The 22,172-nt window shown below is 34.1% G+C and overlaps 1 protein-coding gene across 1 annotated transcript in view; it reads left to right on the forward strand.

The window, feature by feature from the left end:
• The window catches only part of LOC126739954 (DDB1- and CUL4-associated factor 11), a 69,638-nt gene that overhangs the window by 42,157 nt on the left and 5,309 nt on the right, over positions 1-22,172 (forward strand). Inside the window, exons 10-11 of the mRNA XM_050445790.1 lie at positions 18,409-18,561; positions 18,753-18,859. Coding sequence (XP_050301747.1) covers positions 18,409-18,561; positions 18,753-18,859 — 260 coding nt within the window. The remainder of the gene's footprint in view (positions 1-18,408; positions 18,562-18,752; positions 18,860-22,172) is intronic.

The following is a 22,172-nucleotide window of genomic DNA, read 5'->3' on the forward strand; positions in this document are numbered from 1 at the left end:
AAAAAAAATACAAAGCTAGTTTAAAATCAAAACAAGACAAGTGGCAGAATCGCACACGAACTTTGAAATTCGAATGGTATATACCCATTCGAGACATCGCATGCGAAAAAGTTCGCATACGAAGCGGTCGAAAATACGAATATCGATTTTTCGTGCCTCTAATTTCGTATGCGAATCAACGTCGAATGGTTTCAAAAATACGGCCCCTGATCTAAGCCCAGCACCCACATGCTTCTCATAATAAGATTTTGACCCTGCCCATATAAGCTCAATGGCATTAAACTGACAATGGTATGGTGGCAATCTTAAAACTTCTCGGCCATATTTCGTCAACAGCATATATTTTTGGTCTTTTCAGCGATTTTGCAATTGAAAGAAGTTCGGATTTTAGCATACTCGTATATGGCAAGGGATTCTGATTTTCTTTTACTAACCATTCATAAATTTCGCTTTTTCTCCAACTTCCATTTGGTTGTTTATTCAAAATTCTTGAATGAACGCATGTATTGAACGCATTGTCTAATACTATTAAGGAAGGTTCTTGCAAGTTCGGTATTAACTGTTCCTTTAACCATTTTTCAAACATTTCGCAATTCATATTGTCATGATAATCCATACTTTTAGACTTAGAAGAAAAAATTAAACTTGCACCTGGAACAAATCCCGTTGAAGACCCCGCATGTAAAATAATAAATCGTTTTCCCTGACCACATCCTTTTTTTTTCACGCTTTTCACAGATTCATCTTGTCAAGATTGTATTCCACTCCCGTTTGAAAATATTCAAGTTTCATCTAAGAATACCACTTTCCTTAACTTTGATTTTTCATTTTGTGTATATTGTCTTAAAAATCCTATTCGTTGGCTCACACAAATATCTTCTATTGCTGTCTTTTTTATAGCGAAAACCTATGCTTTTAATTAATTATGATAAAGCAGAAAGTTCAATTTACAAAGTGCCGCGTTGCTTTAAAACATCCCTCAGAAATGGCAGCGTTATATTTGTTTTTAGCCTATATAGTTCATAAATCCTATCCCTTACTTCCATTTTTACACATTCACTTAAATCTTCAGTCTTCGGCTTCTTCCTTTTACACTTTGTTTCCTGCTTGGAAATAAGATTGTTCTTGTTTTCATATACAACCTTTTGCACCATTCTTAAACTAATTCCAAGCGCTTTAGCTACTTCTTCTTGTACATTCTAAGCAATCCCTTATTTTTTTTTCGTTATTAAAATAATTAGTTTTCTTTTTGCATTTCGTTTATTATTTAGGTATGATTAAAAAGTACAAATTTTTTTTTTTAAACAAAGCTAAGTAAATAAATTGGTGAATGCGCTGGGAGATAGATATGCCCGGCGCATTCTCCATATTTTTAATACTTAGTTTCAATCTTTTTTTGCCTTGTAATGTGTAAATAAATAACTATTCATAAGAAAACGACATTTTAAAGAACTGTCGTAGCTCGCCTCGTATTTATTTTTTTAAACAAAGTTAAATAAATGAATTGGTGAATGCGCTGGGAGATAGAAATGCTCGCCGCATTCACCAGTTTTTTTTTTAGTTATTTTTTATCTTTTTTTGACTTTTAACTGATATAAAAGAAAAGATAAAACAACTTTTTTAATTTTCTGTGCATCAACGTATAGATTGGGTCGAACAACAAATAATAAATCATAAAATTAAAATGTCATTTTAAAAGTGAGATTGTAACATGAACTTGCCTTTAAACAAAGAAAGTAGTTTTCTGGTCTCTGACTGCACTTCATCACACACAATACAAATTAATTGTTTGTCATTATACCAAAATGTATAGTTTCCCAATAATTATTACAAAAAAACACAATCACACATAAACAAAGAAGAAGACAAGATCAAATAATCGTTAAAAATTAGACGCTGTGCCCTGAAATCGACAAATTAGTATGTTATGCACATACATGGGTCATGCTAAATCGTATACTAATTTCTCAAAAATTTAGGTAACAACCGTTTTTAAATGAAATATGTACAATTTTAATGAAAGGCTAGGAAGGCATTTTTGCTCTCATAAAAAGATATAAAATGCTTAGATTTAGATATTATTGCGTAAAGAAAAATTGTTATTGAGAATTCCGTCTATTTCGGACAATTTTTCAAAAAAGAAAAGTAAATATTATGTCTGGCAAGTAGAATATCGGGGATTCTAGGCATATACCGATGAGGCGTATACCCAACGGGCTTTATACTTATGGGCTTTTTCACGTCATGAAAGGAAATAACGAACGTATGTTTTACATGTCGAATCTCGGATACGTAGTATTCCGCCGACATTTTTACGGCGTTAAAGGCATCACGTCAGTTAATAATTATGATCTAAGGTGTATGCGGCTTTAATATTTCACATGACGGCGTTCAATGTATTGTCAAACTCTCAAGGAAATAACATTTTGGCAGCCACTGATTTTTCAATTTGATTCATATTACGTAGTGACCTTTGAACCCGCACGATAAGAGCAAAGGCGACTATATATAAATTTAAGAACGTTAATTGCGCCTCTGAAAAGCAACTATTTTTTTAGAAATCTTTCGACGGATTTCTCTAGATGTAAACGTTTTTTAAAAGTCCAATCCGGTTTGTTGCCTTTGAGGGCAGATAACGGTAATTTCTCTGTACTTATGACTAGAGATCAGTATTTGACTTATGAATGAATTTCTTAAACAAAGATGATGCCTTTTAAACCATTTTGTTTGCACATTTTTTTATTATGTGCAAACTCTCCTACAAGAATTTTCACAGAAATGAGCTCATATCTTGACCACAATGTAGGCTAACTTATTAACCCACATTTAAAAAATAAATAGCCTAAATGAACAGATTTTCTATAACCTTCTAGGAAATGAAGACTGTAACATTGCCCTGTCTGAAATGGGTTAAACCAAAACAATAGATAGTTTTATACATATTTTTTAGTAAACTATCGACACCAGGCCATTTATACAAAAAGGGCAAAAATGGCTTAAGAACCAGTTTAAAAAGGAGACAAAATGAAAAAACTACTTTTGCAAACTTTTAATGAAAACGATAAAGGAAAATTTAAAATGCTGGAAAGTAATCTTAAGAGGGTTTACAAATTTATATAAACAACTAATGGAATGGTCAGTGAAGAAGTAAAAAAAGTACACTGCCTGTTGCAGAAAATCAAACGTTAACTATTAAGGATATCAAGCGTAAATAACATATGATATATTTAAACAGATTAACTGAATAACTAAGAACAATAACTCTCCTGGGATAGATCAATTTACCTCTTCTATTATCAAAAAATACATCATTTATTTTTGGAAGATATTTTTAGATTTTTATTTTTGAAAGACGGTTAACAAAAAACCCAGAACTTAAAAAAGCGTATACAGATTTTATGAAAGAATACCGAGATTTGGGACACATGTCGGAAATTCCATATGATATCGTATCGAAATCTCCAATATATTATATTCCACACGCACAGTGTTGAAAAACCTGATAGTATCACTACTAAAGTAAGTGTGGTATTTGACGCCGCTTGTAAATCTTCTACTAATATATCGTTAAAAAATGTCCTTAAGGTAGGTCCTACGATACAGAGTGACCTATTTTAAATATTCATTCGTTTTAGACAACATAATTATGTTTTAATCAGCGATCTGACCAAAATGTATCGTCAAACATTAATTCATAAAGACGAAAGAAACTTGCAGCGAATAGTTTGGCGTGATTCTGTTGAAGAGGAAGTGAAACATTTCCAGTTGAATACCGTTACATATGGAACGGTGTCCGCGTCTTCTCTCGCTACTCGATGTTTTTTCGAAATTTCCTCAATCGTTTCCGAGGAATTTCCACTAAAAAGTGAAGTATTAGCGTCAGATTTTTTTATTGATGATCTTCTAACAGGCGCTACAAGTGTTGATTCTTTAATAAATTGGAGGCGCAATATTTGTAAATTATAAAATAGAAAGTTCCAATCCAACGAGCAAATAGTCCTTGAAGATATTCAGCAGGAGTATCTCAATAATAAAAAATATTTAATCACGGATGATTCAAGCGTTAAGACGCTTGGAGTTTCATGGATTCCCAGTAGCGATAAATTTGAGTACAACTCTCATAACATTGTACCAGATCAAGAAAGTGTTTCAAAAAGAACTATTCTTTCATTTGTCGCGAAGATCTTTGATCCTCTCGGAATATTGGGTCCATTGTCTATTAGAGCAAAGCTTATAATTCAGAGATTATGGCAATTGAAAATTGACTAGGATGAAAGCATTCCGCAACAGCTTTTTTTAGAATGGATTGATTTAAAAAATGAAATTTCCCAAGTCGGTTTAATGCAATTCGCTCGACATGTTGTAGTCCGACAACCAAAAGTAATTGAATTGCATGGATTTTCGGATGCTAGTGAAAAGGCATATGCATGTTGCATTTATGTACGTTCCATTAACGTGGATATTAATGTCGAAAGTCACTTATTATGCGCCAAATCCCGAGTAAGTCCTCTAAAATCTCTTTCTTTACCACGCCTAGAGCTTTTAGGAGCTTTATTGTTAGCTAAACTAATTGCAAAATGTCACTCAATTCTGAAACTTGAAATAAGTCAAACATTTTTGTGGACAGACTCCACAATTGTGCTTTCCTGGATAGCAAATGAGACGAGAATCTGGAAAACATTCGTTGCAAATCGGGTGGCAGAAATTGATCGATTAACAAATATTGCAGATTGGAATTATATTTCGTCCGAAGAAAACCCGGCTGATATAATTTCTCGCGGCTCAACTATTAAACATTTAATTGGCTCAAAACTATGGCTTCACGGGCCTAGTTTTTGACTGAGCTCGAACATTGGCCACAAGGTTCAAATATTTCTAATTTTACTCGTTCTGCCTGAAATTAAAACACGGTCAGACGTAACTTTTGTTGTACAAGACAATTTAAATACACAATTTGTTGAAAAATTTTCGAGTTTAAATAAACTTATACGAATTGTCGCATACTGTTTAAGATTCTTTAATAATCTAAAATTTTCGAAAGAGCAGCGATTTAACGGAAGGTTCAAGGGCGTCGCCAGCCGGTAAGCTAGGGAGGGGCAGCCTGAAAGAACTATAAAGACAAAAAACAAAAATTTTAATTAAAAAAAATAAAAAACCGAACAAAATATTTACATGAAAATCAATTGAAACATAATCTTCTAGGGTTCTTTGCGAATTCGTTAGTAACTTTGTTTACAAAATCGTCCAAGTTTTTAAAAATGTGTTGCCTGTGTACACTAATCATAGCGAGGCCATTGGTGCTCCTCAACCAGGTTTTTATTCTCCTAAGGCTACTAAATGACCTTTCAACTGTACAAGTCGTACAAGGTAATGCAACGAGGATCTGTAAAGCCTTCTTAATTTCAGGAAAGAAATCATCAGTTTCCTTGAGGATGTCCACAACACTCATTTTGACCGATTCTGGTTTTTCCTCCCATATTTTTTTCCAAAGCTCTCATTTTGGATATTTGTAACACCGTAAAAATTTTTAAATTCCTCGCAAGCCTCTTCAAGTTCTTCCAAAAAAATGTTTTTCGAGACAGGGTTTCTAGTGCCTCCATTATATCACAAAAGTTCTCTTTAAAAACTCTGATGCTCTTGTATTTCTCGCTCCACCTTGTTTCGCACAGCTTGGGAATATTGGGTATTAATTTTCTTCTTAGAACCGAGTCACGAAAAAATGTAATTATATCTTTGATGGCCCCAACTGTATTTCGGATCTCCGGCAGAGCATTCAGATCATTGATTACCAGGTTGAGTTTATGTGACGAGCAATGAAAAAATAGTGCTTTCTTGTATTTTTTACGCAAAATAGTCTGAACGCCACCTTCTTTTCCAGACATCGTGGAACAACCATCGAATCCCAATCCAACGCATTTATCTGGATCGAGATCCTCTTTCGTCAGGAATTCGTTTATTGCCGTGGCAATCGATTTAGCGTCCAAGGCTGTAAGCTCAGCAAATCCGAGGAATACTTCTTCAATGTTGCTGGTTTCCCCATCAAAATATCTTATGCCAACTGAGAGCTGTTCCTTTCCAGAGATATCCGCTGTTTCGTCTGCTAAAATGCTATATGCTTGCGATATCTTCACATTTTTGATGCAGTCGGCCTTAATAACATCTTCACAAATACTGATAATCTCATTCTGGATGTCAACCGATCGATAACTTGCATTTTTCTTTCCATGCTCAAGATGGTTTTTTAAAATAGTGTCTCCTGCGTCAATTCGCATCTTATACAGCCCTTCCAGAATTCCATCACCATAGCTTGCCCCCCTTAATGCTAGGTCGTGGGATCTACTGGCACATTATCAAGAAAAGATTAAGCCGCTTCCAATGCCGTCTTATAAAAGTGAGTATCTGCGTGTTTTCTGCAGTATTCATAAACATCTTTGAACTTACAAAACGGCCTTATAATGAACGAACCTAAAACACCTCTAACGGAGCTCAGATTGGGTGGAAATAGTGTACAGAATTTACAGAAGGCTCCTTTTTGTTGGCGGGAGTATGCTAACCATGCTGAATACATTTCCAACCAGGAATGATTGAATTTTCTTTTCAGATGCTGGGCGTCTTTGGCAAAGTCGTACGTTTTAGGTGGTATCCAACATTTTTTCCAGTAATTCTTTTTTTCGCTCGATTGATATGAAGTCGCAGCTCGACCAACAAATCGCCCAATGTTATTTCCATTGCTATCATATATTGTTGAATTCACATCTACCTCGTCATTTAAATCTGAAACAAAAAAAGTATATTGCGATCAATCGTTTCTTGCTGAGAAAAAGCAGATATACCCAATTGATACAACAAAAACGTAAAATTATTTTTTTTTAAAACCTCATCTGTGTGAATAAAGATTAATATTTCCGAAACTTATAAGTCAATTTTTACCAAAGATATAATTCTAGAAAAACAGCCTAAAAGTAGAAGGAAACCGCCGCGCCGCACCAAATTTGGGTGACCAGTTCCTGAGATAAATATGTTGCAACATTAATGGGAGGTTTCATGTATTAGCTGCGTCTTGTACTTGCTTCAATAAATGCAGATAGATGCACAGACGGACAGATAGACCTTCCCCTTTTTTGCCATGTGTGAAAAATATGAAAAATCATACTGCCATTAATCTACTATCCTACCAATAAAACCATACCTTTGGAGCAACTTGGCCTAGGCGAAGTCACAGAACTATTGCAAGAAGGAGTACTAGCATTGCGAATTTGATCAAAATTCTGAAGATAAAAGCCTGCAGTTGTCGTCTCCTTTTTATGACTAGTTTGTCCATCGCTGTCGCTACTGTCACTTCCTTCAGCAGATTTTTTTCTTTTCAACGTTTCTGCAAAGAAAAAAAAATGGTTTTGCACCTTGATCTCTCACAAACCATGTTTTGATATCCGTCCCGCAGGTAATTTTTTTGCCTATATTCAACACAATAAAACATGAAACACTATTATTTTTAGTATTATTATTTTTTTTAAATTAAATTAAAAAAAAATAAATAAAAATATACTTAAATAAACAAATTAAAAATAATTAAATAGGACGTACTAAAATAGGACCTATTTCACTACCTATACAAGATGTCGCTGCAAATTTTACCGCCTTCTGTTAAATGCTTCTTAATTCTCTCTTAAATCTCTTCTTAAATGAAATCTTTACTTACCAAAAAACTTTCTGATATCCATGTAAATATTTAAGTTAAACTGAAACTGCTAAAAAAGTTACGGAAGCGAAATCCCACAAATACACGCCAATCACAAATAAGTCTACGCGAACACAGGTGTAACAAAACTAAAACACTAAAACATAGGACATAGGGCACACGGGGCACACCGATCACCGGCACAGGTATAAAATACGTTGAAGGCTGAAAAAGGGAGGAGATAATTATCCGCTTGATTTCGCGAACCAGTGGCAGACGGCAGTGGTGCCGCTGCTTCCGTAGTATCCGTAGGTTCTTGGCTCAAAGTGAGCGTAATCGTTTCAATTCGCTTTTCACTTGCGAGCGCTTCGAGCCCCTGAAATGTAAATATGTATAGGTATAGTAAAGTCTTATCTTAGATTGAAGTTACCTAATAGCCTAATTATTAAGTGAAATTAGAAATTAATAAGTGATAAGTTACGAAATATACGTTTTCAAAAGTAAAGTTTCAATTAGCCGGGTGACTGGTTTAGCGTTAACCTCTAGGCCTCTAGGGGGAGCAGCCGCCCCCCCCCCTGCCCCTCTCTGGCGACGCCCTTGGGTTGAGCTATTTTGAACTAAATCGATCGGAATTAACTTTAATAAAGTTAGTACAATATCAATATTTCTCATCAGAACTTCATGAGCTTAAGCGTAAGGAGTGTGTATCAAAAAAAAGTAAGCTCAAGGCTTTATCACCATTTATCGATCAAGATAGAATAATTAGGGTTGGTGGAAGATTAAAGAATTCAAAATTCAGTTATGACGTAAAACATCCCATAGTTCTTCCCGCCAAGCATACTTTTACACAGCTTATTATTGAAAGCGAACATAAACGTTCCTTTCATTCCGGTATTCACAGAACTTTATCTCATGTAAGGCAAAAATACTGGCCACTTAACGGCAAGCAAGTGGTCAAATCATTTATTAGAAAGTGCGTTCCATGTTTTAAAGCAAAACCGAATATCGTTTTTACTAAAATGGGTGAGCTTCCTAAAACGCGTGTCGATTCATCACGTCCGTTTTTGTCTATTGCAGTGGATTATGCGGGACCATTTGAATTAAAAGATAGCAAGGGTAGATCGAACAAGGTAGTTAAGGGTTACGTATGCATTTTCATCTGTCTCGCAACAAAAGCTGTGCACATTGAAGTTATTACCGATTTGACTAGTGACGGTTTTTTAAGTATGTTAAAAAGATTTGTTTTCAGGAGAGGTTTCTGCTCCTATATTTACAGCGACAATGCTACTAATTTTGTAGGTGCAAATAACGATCTACTCTCTAAGCAGCAGTAAAAGTCCTGCAAACATCATTTAAAACGTATTATGAATGACACGCGGTTACATTACGAGGAGTTTTATACTTTAACCACCCAAATCGAGGCAATTTTAAATTCAAGGCCGCTTGTTCCTTTATCATCCGATCCCAATGACTTGCAAGCGATCACACTTCCATATTGGTAGTTTGGTACTCGTTAAAGAAGACCATGTTTCCCCGATGTGCTGGCCTTTGGCAAGAATTGTACAGTTACACCCTGGAAAGGACAATGTCACTCGTGTGGTAACCATAAAAATGAAAGGTGGTGTATTCAAGAGAAGTATCACCAGACTAGCGTTGTTGCCAACAGAGTGAATTTAATAGAATTACATAGACTGTTAGAGTGTTAATTCATTTCCTTATTAGGATTAGTTTACTTAATTAGTCTATTTAGTTTAAATCGTTTGTTTTCTTTAATTGAAAGTCCAGCCTTTTAAGGGGGGCGATTATGTTAAGTCATATTTTTATTTAATCAAGGCATTTTTAATTTTGTTAACTTCGGCAACGCCACTTTTCTTTGTCATTATTCACGTGCGAGTGAGTTTTGGGTTGTACGTTAAACCTTTAAGGTGCTGCGTTGCAGTTCTCGCGGCAAATGGCTGCAATTCTCCATATCACGTGTAAATAAAAATTGAATATCCGCGAGTGGTGTTTACTTCCCTCAAATAATATGGGAAAACCCCTACAGACAATTTAAAATATAAATTGTGTCACCTATTTATAAATCCGGAGAAAAAAGAATATAAGTAACCGTTAGAGGTAGCTGCTGCCTGGCTTCTTCCCCAAATAGAGGGGGACACAATTATTTAATTATGGCACTGGAGAGTACTAGTGAACTGTATTTATTTGGTGGACTTTTTATGTTGAACGGTGGACCACAATTTTTTAGCGCTGAACCAATTAACTTAATAAATGAAACAAACTTGTACTATACCAAATATGCTCATTTATTAGATCCAAAGATAGGAAAATGGAACACTTGTTAATTAAGGCAGTTGTAATATATGGATTGTCTTTGCTTTATAGTTAATTTAACCGTATTTACACTCACTTTTGCTTCTTAGCAGTAACTTCACTCACTTAATGGTGCCTACACTCTAATCACAATTAATTACTTTAACCTATTGCATCAACACACGACGCGACGACCGAACTCGTAACTAGAGACATATACAGATAGACAATATTTATAAAAGTAGGTTTTAACCAGGTTCAGAGTATAAGGGTATTTGCGGAGCTTCACTAGATACTAAAGTTAGAAAGAGAGAGAGAGAAACCCGTCCTGGGTGTTCAACTTCTCACTTCTTCACTCGACTCACAGACTACTTCTCGGTGACAGTGAACCATTCTGAGGGCCCGACAATTTCATGGGAGACTGGAGATGAATCCAAATACTTAAAGGAAATGATGCCAAACCATGATGGCTCTAAAACGAGATGACTGCTAGAAAGAGCCGATAGGATGTCAATTTAGGAAAATCGGATTTCTAACAACGGATTTTAATGTGAACAAACATTGTCCAAAGTTTAGCAGTATATTTTAAGAATTTTTTAAAGGTTCACTCATTTGGTATTTAATCATTGGTACAGCAATGGTTTGACACAACTCAACTGGAATGATGCCTACGCGATGGTCCTAGCTTTATTAATTAAGTCTTACCATAGAATTGCCAAGAAATATACCAGGAAATACTATTTTAAATAAGTCGGTGCCGATTTTGAATTTCCAAAATAAGAAAAAAGAAAGTATCTTACTTTGAAAATATTTAATTTATTGCTTATTCTCAATGAATTGAACGTTTGATAAATCAGACATCTCATTATATATTTATGGTCTTAGCGTTTAAAAGTTACCACTTGAAATTGATTGTTTTGGTACTTGTGGGAACCTTCTAGAGATCGATGATGTCGTTAAAATTGTAAACATAAACCAATACATCTTGATGACAGTAAAGGGTGTTGTTGGGTTATTTTTCAACAGTAACTATTAAAAATTGAGGATACATTAAGTAAACCATTAAAAATAAAAATTGGAATACCCCAGGCAACCGTATTGGGACTTTTACTCTTTATTACATTATATTCTCTGGCAGAATTGAAAATTGTAAATGGGTCAATTATACCGTAAGTAGATGATACGGAAAAAAGTTCTGAAATGTCAAAATCCATGCAACTATTGTAATGGCAAGATAAAAAACTGTCTAGACACTTTTTAAATGTCATTTAACATTTCAAAAACACACTATATTGCATTTTCATTAATTGAAGCGAACTGCCCTGCATTTAATACATAACAGAAAACAATACACAACAGTATGTTATGAAGGATTTCCTTTGCTAAGTATTTGGGTATTAAAATCGATAAATATATAAATTGGAATCACTACAGTTTTAATCTAACCAAAACTATTCGAAAACTTACACAAATAAATTAAATCATATGGGGTGTATATACTATATCAGCCTTCTTTAGAACACCTAAATGTAGTACAAAATTATATTTTAGAAATCTTATTCGGGAAAAATATACTTTTAAACCAATTTATTAAACACGTGATATTTTTGTTGTCCTATCTCTTGAAAGTGTGTTGCTTTGTTAGGCGAATTAAATGATGCTGTAGCCCATACTTATAATACTCCCAATAACATAAATGAGCACTTAAAAATTTCCAAGAGTAATACAAATTTAAATAAGCATTTTATTCAAGTCAATTATCATTCACCAAAAATATTCAATTTAATTCCAAAAGATAAATATAAAGGAATCGAAGAAATATTGCAGAAATTGTATTTAAACAAAAAAAAATTAAAGAAGTATGAAAAAAGAGTGATTGGGATAAGTCAACATACTAGTATCATAATTTATTGACGTAAAAAAATATTCTTCTAACAGGCATATTTAGGTTTTAAGCTACCTAGGTGCCTAAGGACATATTTCTAGATCTATGTAATTTATATAATTTGTCATGTAATGATGTATGAATAAACTAATTTCAGAAAAAATAAATAAAATATCAAACGTCTTAAAAAATAAATATATCATATCATAACTATATCATGTTACTACATATAAATTACTCACTAATAATCCTACTTATTCAATACAAAATAAATTTAATAAATTAGAGGAAAAAGAAGAGTCTGTTGAATAAAGGTTTTATTGATCAACACACTTATACAAATTTTGTTTTACATAACAGTGTGCATGCTAAGATGATAATGCTAAGATGTATGGACGTATCAAAGTTCATAAGCATGATTTGACCCTTCTTCCGGTTGGTTTTACTGTTAATTACCCTACATACAAGCAGCATATTTCGCTAATTTACTGAGGCTCTTGACTCGTAATTCAGTTTAAATCATTAAAAAGCCTTTAGAGCTTATTAAAAAACTTGAAGCAAACGACTTAAATAATTACGAACGCCTTTAATTGATTTCTCGTGTCGTTATATCATTGTTTACTAATACACCGATTGACTTGGCTGAAAATTGTATTAGGGCAAACGACGAGATCGCATAATAATGAGATCTCCGTAATGGATGATACTTGGATTAACTGTATTGAACGTATCCAAAGAAAGTACATAGATTCGTATATATTCGTATATGTATTATTTTCCTTTTTAAAATTATTAGAAATGAGGTGGAATATCCCAGAATCTTATCTAATATGACAACTAAGCTTGGCCCAGTAAAGTAAGAAAAGTTTCTATTTTGTTAATAAACGCGCGACCGCGTTAATTATTAATTTATCATCGCGTATATTACCTCAGCACCGCTCGTGTCCGTACCACCACTACCGTGTTTACTGAGTACCGCGCATGTCCGTGCTCTATATAACGCGATGCACTGACCGGCAGTCGGGAGTATTCACGCTCTGACAGTGAAAGGGTGAAGTTAAAAATAACAAACGCCGTAGCGGTCTCCAGAGAAGATAAAATTCTACATTCGCGCTGACTTTAAATCCGACAACCAAAATTTATAAGTACTAATACCGTTTAGAAGAAAAATGCCCCCGCTCGGACGGCGGTTTTGGGTAATTTCACAGTGATAGTGCACAACTAGAAAAAGGAAAAAAAGGTTTCTAGTAAACACCAATGGGTAAGACTGTGAAAAATCCTACCTCCCAATCAAAAATGTCCTCACCCAAAGTAGCTGAGCCGGCAACAAATGCTGACCTAAGTGAAAAGGGTGACCCCACTGATTTACCATCAAAATTCAATAAAATAGATAAAAATTCAAAAAAAAAATATACTCACTTAAAATAAATAACACAGCCCTAAAAAGGCAAACGCTTTCTCTGCAAAATAGAAACAATGCACTGAACCACAAAATAATTTCCTTAGAAAATAATTTAGAATCACTAAACTCCCATTTCGATGAATTAAAAAATAATCATAAAACTCTCTCTGAGAAATTTGAAGTTATGATGGCCGCGTTCTCAAATTGCCAAACAGAACTTACAGAAACCAAAAAAAGTTTGAGCCAAGCTCAGTCAGCAAACCACAGCTTTAAAAAAGCTATTTTAGAACTAAAAGACGAAAATGAGATATTAAAATCCAACACTAAAGTCCTAAATCTCCCTGAGGAAAAAAACACACAAATTAAAAAAAGAAAAGTAAATAACTCTCCCCCTCCAGTCTCTGATTCGGATTCCGAATCGGAAGAAGACATGGATACTGTTTCCCCAAATTACATACCAAACAAACGACCAACCCTCTACCTCCTCGGCAAAAATCACAATCCACGAAAACCCCTCAACCAATAAAAATTCCCAATCATCTAAACCAAATTTCCCAAACCTACCAACCAAAAACTCTAACCCCTTGAACACCCCACAAAGCGAATTATCAATTAAAAAAACTACTCCAACACAAAAAAAAACCCGCCCCCGCAATCATACTCCACAATACAGAAAACTTTAGTAACCTATACAAATCGATAATAGAAGCTGGTATAAACATATTCGAAACTAAAAAAAATTCTTCCGGCCTTTTAATGATTCCAGCATCCATAGATGACCACCGTAAACTCACAAAATTCTTAGACTCTCAAAAAAACCGCGATCACCAAACTTATTTCAGAGATGATGAGCGAAAACTAATCGTCATCATCAGAGGCCTAGATAAATTCCCTCGAAGAAATAAAACAAAATCTACAAAGAAAGGGTTTTACCCCAACAGAACTAGACTGGTTCAAGATTGGCCCAAATAAAAAAACACAAACTTCCCTCGTAAGAATGCTAATACCAAAATCCCAAGCAAATATATACGAACTTGAAGTCTTATGCAGTATCAAAATAAAAGTTGAGTCCCTAAAAAGTCCACAAGCCCCAAGAATCCCCCAATATCACAGATATCAACACTGGGGACACTCACTATCCAATTGCGCGGTCACACCTAGATGCATAAAATGCCCAGGCAACCACTTCTATGCTGACTGTCCTCGCCCCAAAAATGACCCCTCCCTCCCAACTTGCTGTAACTGCGGAGGTGATCACCCCGCAAACTACAGTAAGTGTGTAAAAAATCCAAACAACAAACAAAAAAATCGAACTGTCATAAACTCAAACTTGACCACATTAACCACAGAAAATTCCTTACAAAACCCCATCCCACAACCAAATACACAAATCTCATACGGCTCCGTCTCAAAATCCCAAAAAAACAATAAAAATAAATACCCCAGAACCCACCCCCGCAGTCAAAAATATCCCACAAATACTACAAAATCTAATGACATCTAATGATAATGTAAACCCTCTTCTTCTCTTATTATTACAAGATGAAAACGAGCTAAACAAAAAAATCGATTCATTAGTAAATAACCTAAACAAAAAATTCACTGACCATCCTATCTTAAAATCTCTCCTAATCGCCCCCCCAAATGGTTCTTAATTCCCTACAAACTCACTTTCGCATGAGCTGGAACTCCAATTCATTGTTCCCTAAAAAAGATGAACTAAAAGACTTTCTAAATGAAAATAACGTGGATGTAGCTCTCATTCAAGAAACTTTTATGAGACCACATACCACCTTAAAAATTCCAAACTATCAGATTTATAGAAACGATCGTCCAGAAAGAATTGGAGGAGGAACAGCCATTTTAATAAAAAATAACATATCACACTGCCCCTTAAATTCCCTAAACACTTACCCAATAATTGAATCTATAAGCATTAAAATAAAATTCGAAAACATGCAACTAATTATCATATCCGTCTACAAACCACCAGACCAAAAATTAAACGAAAATATTTTAAATGAACTCTTTAAATCAAATTTCCCAACTATAGTTGCAGGAGACTTAAACTGCAAAAATAAAAATTGGGGCTGCAAAGTCAATAACACAGAAGGCGGAAAACTACAGATTCGCCACTAAAAACTTAATATCAGTCCACGCCCCCCCAGGATACACCCACATCTGCAAAAATCCAGATATCCTGGATATTGCACTGACGAAAAACCTAGACCTTAACCTTTCAATAGAAAATAATTACAACCTATTATCATCAGACCACACTCCAATAATAATGGAAGTCTCTGAAATTAGTCTAAAACCAAAAACTTTCCTCAAGAAAAAAACAAATTGGAAAACTTTTAATGAATTACTACTAAACTCTCGGCCCCTAACAAGAAATGAATCCCCCGATATATTAGAAAAAAATATAGATTCCCTCGAGAATCTAATTATAAACGCCTTTAACGAGGCCACAGTAAATATCCCCTGTGTAAATAAATTTCCATATGCTTTTCCCCTAGACATTAAAACAAAATATTAAAAAAAGAAACAAACTAAGGAAACAATATCTGTTTACTCTAGACCCAAATTTCAAAAGACTAGCCAACGAACTAACAAAACAAATAAAAGAAGAAATTAAAAACTTCAACAACGATAGATGGTCCTTCTTCCTTGAAGAACTAAATGAGGAAAAAAGCCCACACAAAAAATACTGGAACCTAACAAAGACATTGAGAGGAAAATCAAAAATCTTCTTCCCCGCACTATTAGACAACAATAACACTCTGCAAAATGAAGATAATATAAAAGCTCAAATTTTTGCAACATCTTTAGAATACCAATTCTCTGAAAATCCCCACCCAAATAATTCCCCAATCCTTGAAAAAAAACTAGAAGATTTTCTAAAAAATTTTAAAAACTCTCCCCTGGATCAAAACACACAAAGACCAGTCACATTCGCTGAACTTACCGAAACAATCAAATCACTCAAAAATAAAAAAGCCCCTGGCTTAGATAATATCACAAATACAATGCTAAAAAAAGTTCCAGATAACATAATAGTAGAATTTCTACACATAATAAACTCGGTATTAACACTGGCACGCTTCCCCCAAAAATGGAAAGAAGCAAAAGTGATCTTAATACCTAAACCCAACAAAGACTTAAAAAACCCAGTAAACTGGAGATCAATCTCTCTATTATCCACCTTGAGCAGAAAGATTCATAAAAGATAGGCTACCCGACATTGTCAAGAAAAAAAACTTAATTCCTCCCACGCAATGTGGTTTTATGAACAACTTGTCTACTGAACACCAACTGGCATTTATCATGCAAAATGTCATTGACAACTTAAATAAAAAAAATCCACAGGCTTCATCATGCTAGATATTGAAAAAGCTTTTGACAAAGTTTGGCATGGTGGCCTGTTGGCAAAGGCGCATCAATTCAAAATTCCCTTAAATATGACAAAACTATTACAATCTTTCTTAAATAACAGATATTTCCACGTATCAATAAATGACACAAAATCGGCCCCAACGTAAAATAACGGCAGGAGTGCCACAGGGATCTCCTCTATCGCCTCTCCTTTTTAATCTTTATCAAGCCGACATTCCCCATTACTACCCCCGATCTCAGTTAGCACTATACGCAGACGATACTTGCATTTTCGCAACACACAAATCCCAAAATTCAATAACAAAAAACTTACAAAAACACCTAGACCAAATAAAAAACTGGACAGAAAAATGGCGAATAAAAATAAATGAAGCTAAAACTCAAGCGATAATGATTACCAGAAAACGAACTAGACCAACCGAAGAAATCGAACTAAACAACATAAAAATCCCAAATCAGTGGACCAAATCAGTGAAATACCTAGGAATCCATTTGGACTCCTTAGGCAATTTCGACCACCATATCAAAAAAACAGTAGGGACTTGCATTGGCTACGCTCAAAAGCTCCACCCCCTCATAAGTAAAAAAAGTAACCTGAACGTAAAAAACAAACTCCTAATATACAAACAAATCCTGAGGCCCAAACTTTTGTATGGTTCTGTAATTCTCATAAATGTGGCAAAGTCATATAAAAAGAAACTTCAAACCTTCCAAAACAAAATACTTCGTAATATAATCAATGCTCCTTGGTTTTTTAGAAATCAAGACATCCATAGAGACCTAGAAATCGAAACCACCGACGAATTCATTAAAAAAAAAAACATGCTAAATTTAAACTAAAACTAGAAGATTGTCCTAACACGAAAATTAAAAAATTCCTTCTCCAAAATAGAAGAGAAAAAACATAAAAATTTATTTTAAGCGAGTAAAAAATTAAAAACAATATAAAAACAACATTTAAAAACAAAAATCAGTGCGGCCCCTAATCTGGGTCATCAAATGCAACGGCATTCTCTCCCCCCCCCGGGCTTAAGGGTGGCGCCCGATATAATGGTTGGATAACTAATTACAAACTTTATGAATAAGAAAAAATTAGTAAGCACCAGTAGTACCATTACAATCTATATATAAAATATATTTCTTCTTTAATAAAAATGCCTTTAATATTGATTATATTGATATAATTCAAATGTGTCAAGATTAAAGTTAAGTAAATTGTCTCAAAAAACTTTTATTTGTTATATTTATTAGTTGAGTAGGTAGTGTATAGGTGCCGAAACTAATTTTATAATGTTCTATGTTCTTTTAGCATTTTTTAACAGTGTTTTGGTATTGATACGGTCACATTAGTAAATTGGTAAATGATGTAGGCGTCATCACACTGTTTTGTGTTATTATAAGTCCGCGGTCTGTTTCGAGTTTTGACTTTTAATGTTTTTTATTTTAAGTATTTTATATGTCCCAAGTAGGTTAATTATTGTAACATAACCTAACAAATTTATACTTTATTTTCTATTGTCGTTTTAGCTGTCATCTGATAAGGTCTCTAAATCGGGAAAATAAGTAAATAAATAATTTAGAAAAAAACCTTTGAAGGCTGGATTTTTTGGAAACCTTTAGAAATGACTAATCTGAATCTCTTATTCATTATTTTAATCTGTTATCATTTTTTTAGTATAGTACTTGATTTGTCTCTATCTGTAAATGATTTATATTACATAAAAATCTGTTTTTCAGTATATCAATATCACAAAATGCAAGGCGATACATCTATAATGACTTACAGGGGTCACATGGTATCTAAGACCCTAATTAGGGCGCGTTTTTCTCCCGCCGCAACGACCGGACAACGGTATATCTACACCGGGTGTGGACTTGGTCGGGTTGTAAGTAAGTAGAATAATAACAAATACGAAAATTTTACACTAAGTGTAGAATTGTCTGAAATAACTATAATTAGGAGCAGTTGTATTTTGTAAATACAGATATTGTGTTAGTACTTTTTTTCATTTTTTGGAGTTGTGCTTGGCACATGTGTTAGTCTTCATTTCTAATTTATTACTTTTGACCTTTATTTACAGTTTATGATTCATTGACTGGTAAAATTGTGATGCAGAAGAAAGGCCATATGACTTGTGTCAGGGACGTGTCGTGGCATCCCTCAAGAAATGAAATTTTGAGCTCATCGGTAAGTTTAAGGTTTTTCCCAAAAACGAAGGCTCCAACTAATTTATGAAATGTTCCGTCAAACGGGGTTAAGTGAATCATAGTGGGTAAAATGAATTAATCGGGTATTTCCGCAAAAAAGTCGATCCCGTCGCAGACCTGCCCCATATAGTGACATTATTGCATCGAGATGACCTCGTTAGTATGTCTTTGTATGTGGTAGGGTGTGTTTCGCTGCTCAAAAAAATACACGTGAGTACCATAACGACATGTTCCGGTTAAACGATTTTTTTGTATTTTACAAAACTTTGGAAACGATTGGTTGCGGAAGTGATCAATATTAATATTTATTTACTTGAATGTAATTAATGTGTTTATTAGACATTAATAAACAAATTTGTGCTTAATTTTTGGTAAATTTTTTTTTGTTGAATTTTAGCATTTTTTTTTTCTAAGATGGTAACTTTAATGGGTAAAATGAAACATTTAAGTGTCGCTGTAAATTTATGATTAAATTTTTTAGAACTTTTTTTTTAAATAATTTTTTATATAAGAAATATTTTTTTATTAGTTTTGGTCTTTTTAGCATGCCGAGAATTTACAAAAAAAAATTGGGGCCGCAGGGAAAATGTAACTACGATCAAGAATATGTTCGTCGAGCAGTGGCAGCGGTTAGACGAGGTGATATGTCCATGAGACAAGCATCTGAAAGATTTGGTGTACCTTTCAGTACCATTCAAAGAAGATATCATGGCAAACATTCTTTAAAATATGATCGACAGCCTGTACTAAGTGGTGAGCAAGAGCTAAGACTAAAGGAGACAATCAAAATTTGCGCCGACTGGGGATTCCCATTAAAAAGTACAGATGTTAGAGCAATTGTGCAACAATATCTAAATAGACTAGGAGTAAGGGATTCCAGATTTAAAGAAAATATGCCAGGGATGGACTGGTTCAAAAGTTTTATGAGCAGAAATAAAGACCTTACCGTTAAGTTGGCTGAAAATACAAAACGCGTTAGAGGTGCATTAACCCGCGAGGTTATTCAAAAATATTTTGAAAACTTGCAGGTCACGTTGAAAGACGTCCCTGCTCAAAATATTATCAATTACGACGAGACCAATTTTGTGGATGATCCCGGGTCGGCTAAAGTAATTACAAAAAGAGGTGCAAAGCATGCCCATAGGTTAATAGACTCCTCAAAGACCAGCACAACTGTGATGTTTGCAATAGCCGCTGATGGAACATTACTGCCTCCATATACGGTATACAAGGCAAAACATTCCTATGATGGTTGGACAGAGGGAGGAATTGAAGGAGCAAGATATAACAGAATCATGAGTGGATGGTTTGACTCTGATATATTTGAGGACTGGTTTAAGACAATTGTCATGCCTTATTTTCGAAAGCTTGCTGAGCGTAAAGTTTTAATAGGCAATAACTTAAATTGCCACATTACCACTAATGTCGTATAGCAATGTGAGAATAATGAAATTGATTTTGTCTTACTCCCTCCCAATTCAACTCATTTGCTTCAACCGCTCGATGTCGCGTATTTTAGGCCTTTAAAAGCTGCATGGAGATCCACCTTGGAACAATGGAAACTAAAACACCGTGGAGTCATTCCTAAAACGGAGTTTCCAAGGCTGCTGAGACAGAGTGTGGAAAAGGTTGGCATAAAGTCGAAAGAAAATTCCATTGCTGGTTTTAAGGCATGTGGAATTTTTCCGCTCGATCCCAACAAAGTTTTAAATAAAATTCCACGAAATTTACACATCGATGAAAATGGTGAGAATAATGATCAGGCCTGGAGTAACACAATAATCAGTCACCTAAAAAATTTAAAAACTACCCCGAATCAATCAACAAAGAGAGGAAAAAAAATTATTATCGAGGCTGGCAAAAGTGTGTCAAGTCAAAGTTTATTATCAACGATAATAGATAAAACACCCACAAAAAATCATCTAAAAAAAACATGAAAAAAAACGAAAGAAGAGCCCTGGAAATATCGGATGATGAGTTAGATAAAGAATTTTTCCCTAAGTGATTTCGAAAATATTGTTGAAAACTTTGACGAGTTTGATCCAAATCCGTCGACATCGAATGATGATACTTACATGATCGACACAGTTTTATCCATGGAGCCAAGGATTGGGGAGTTTATTATTGCAAAGTTTCCAACCGAGAAACGAGATCGATTGTTTGTTGGCAAAATCGAGAATTGTTCAAAGAAAAAAGAATTTACTATAAATGCCATGAGAAAAAAGGGAAACTCGGAAAAGGGGTATTTTGTTTATCCAGAAATACAGGACCTTTGCCTAATAAGCCAAGACCAAATTATTAGAAAACTGCGTCAAAAGTCTTTCAAGAGGGGTAAATTTGTTTTTAACTTAGACAACGACGAATTTAAAAAGTTAAGGAGGAGGAGTAATTTCTTCTTTGTTAATTTTCCTATGTTTTGTATGTAGACTTAAGTTTTTTTTTACCAAGAGTGCCATTTTTGTTTAAAGAAAAATTCCTAAGTTTGTTGTTTTTATAAAGCCTTAATATTCTGTGATAGAATGTGTTATAGAATAAGACTTTGTTACTTAATCTTACTTTTGTTACCTTTAAAATAAAGAATTTGTTTTTTTTAAGTGTTTTTTTCCGTTTAAATCTTCTTTTTTTATTTTTTGTTGATTCATTTTACCCGCATTATGTTTAAAGTGAATTTTACAGCACTTCTAATACATGATTCACTTTACCCCAAACCGGAGGGTAAAGTGAATCAGACTTTATCAAAAAAAATGGAGGACTTCCCATGCTTAAATGCTTACAAGTTTTAACAAAATCTTTTAAGACATTTACCAGAATCTACAATATTTTTTACATATTTTTTAATTTAATACTTTGGCAGAAAAACGAAAAAAACCACTTATTTTGATTCACTTAACCCCATTTGACGGTTATTTATTATAAGGACAGATCACCACTGAATCCTACCTTTATAAGTAAACATACATTTTACAGATGTTTGTTCTTTAGGCGATATTTTTAACAAAATTTCTTAGTTACCTTTTAAAAAGACATTGGGTTCTGATGGCGTCCATATTACATAATATGCCAAAAAAAAAACATCAACTTTCCTTGAGCAGTGAAAAACTAGTTTCAGACACGTAGTTAAAACTAAGTGGCTGCATACAATCGTCTATTCCTAATCTCTTAATAAATAGAAATCAGCATTTTTTTTCGGTCGATCAACCCTGACTAATTTTGTAGTATTATATGCAAGGATTTGGATTTTAAGCAAGTTGATACTGTATATGCAGGCTTTTTTAAGGCATTTAACCGTGTGG

The sequence above is a fragment of the Anthonomus grandis genome, chromosome 8 (assembly GCF_022605725.1).
Source record: "Anthonomus grandis grandis chromosome 8, icAntGran1.3, whole genome shotgun sequence".
NCBI lineage: Eukaryota > Metazoa > Arthropoda > Insecta > Coleoptera > Curculionidae > Anthonomus > Anthonomus grandis.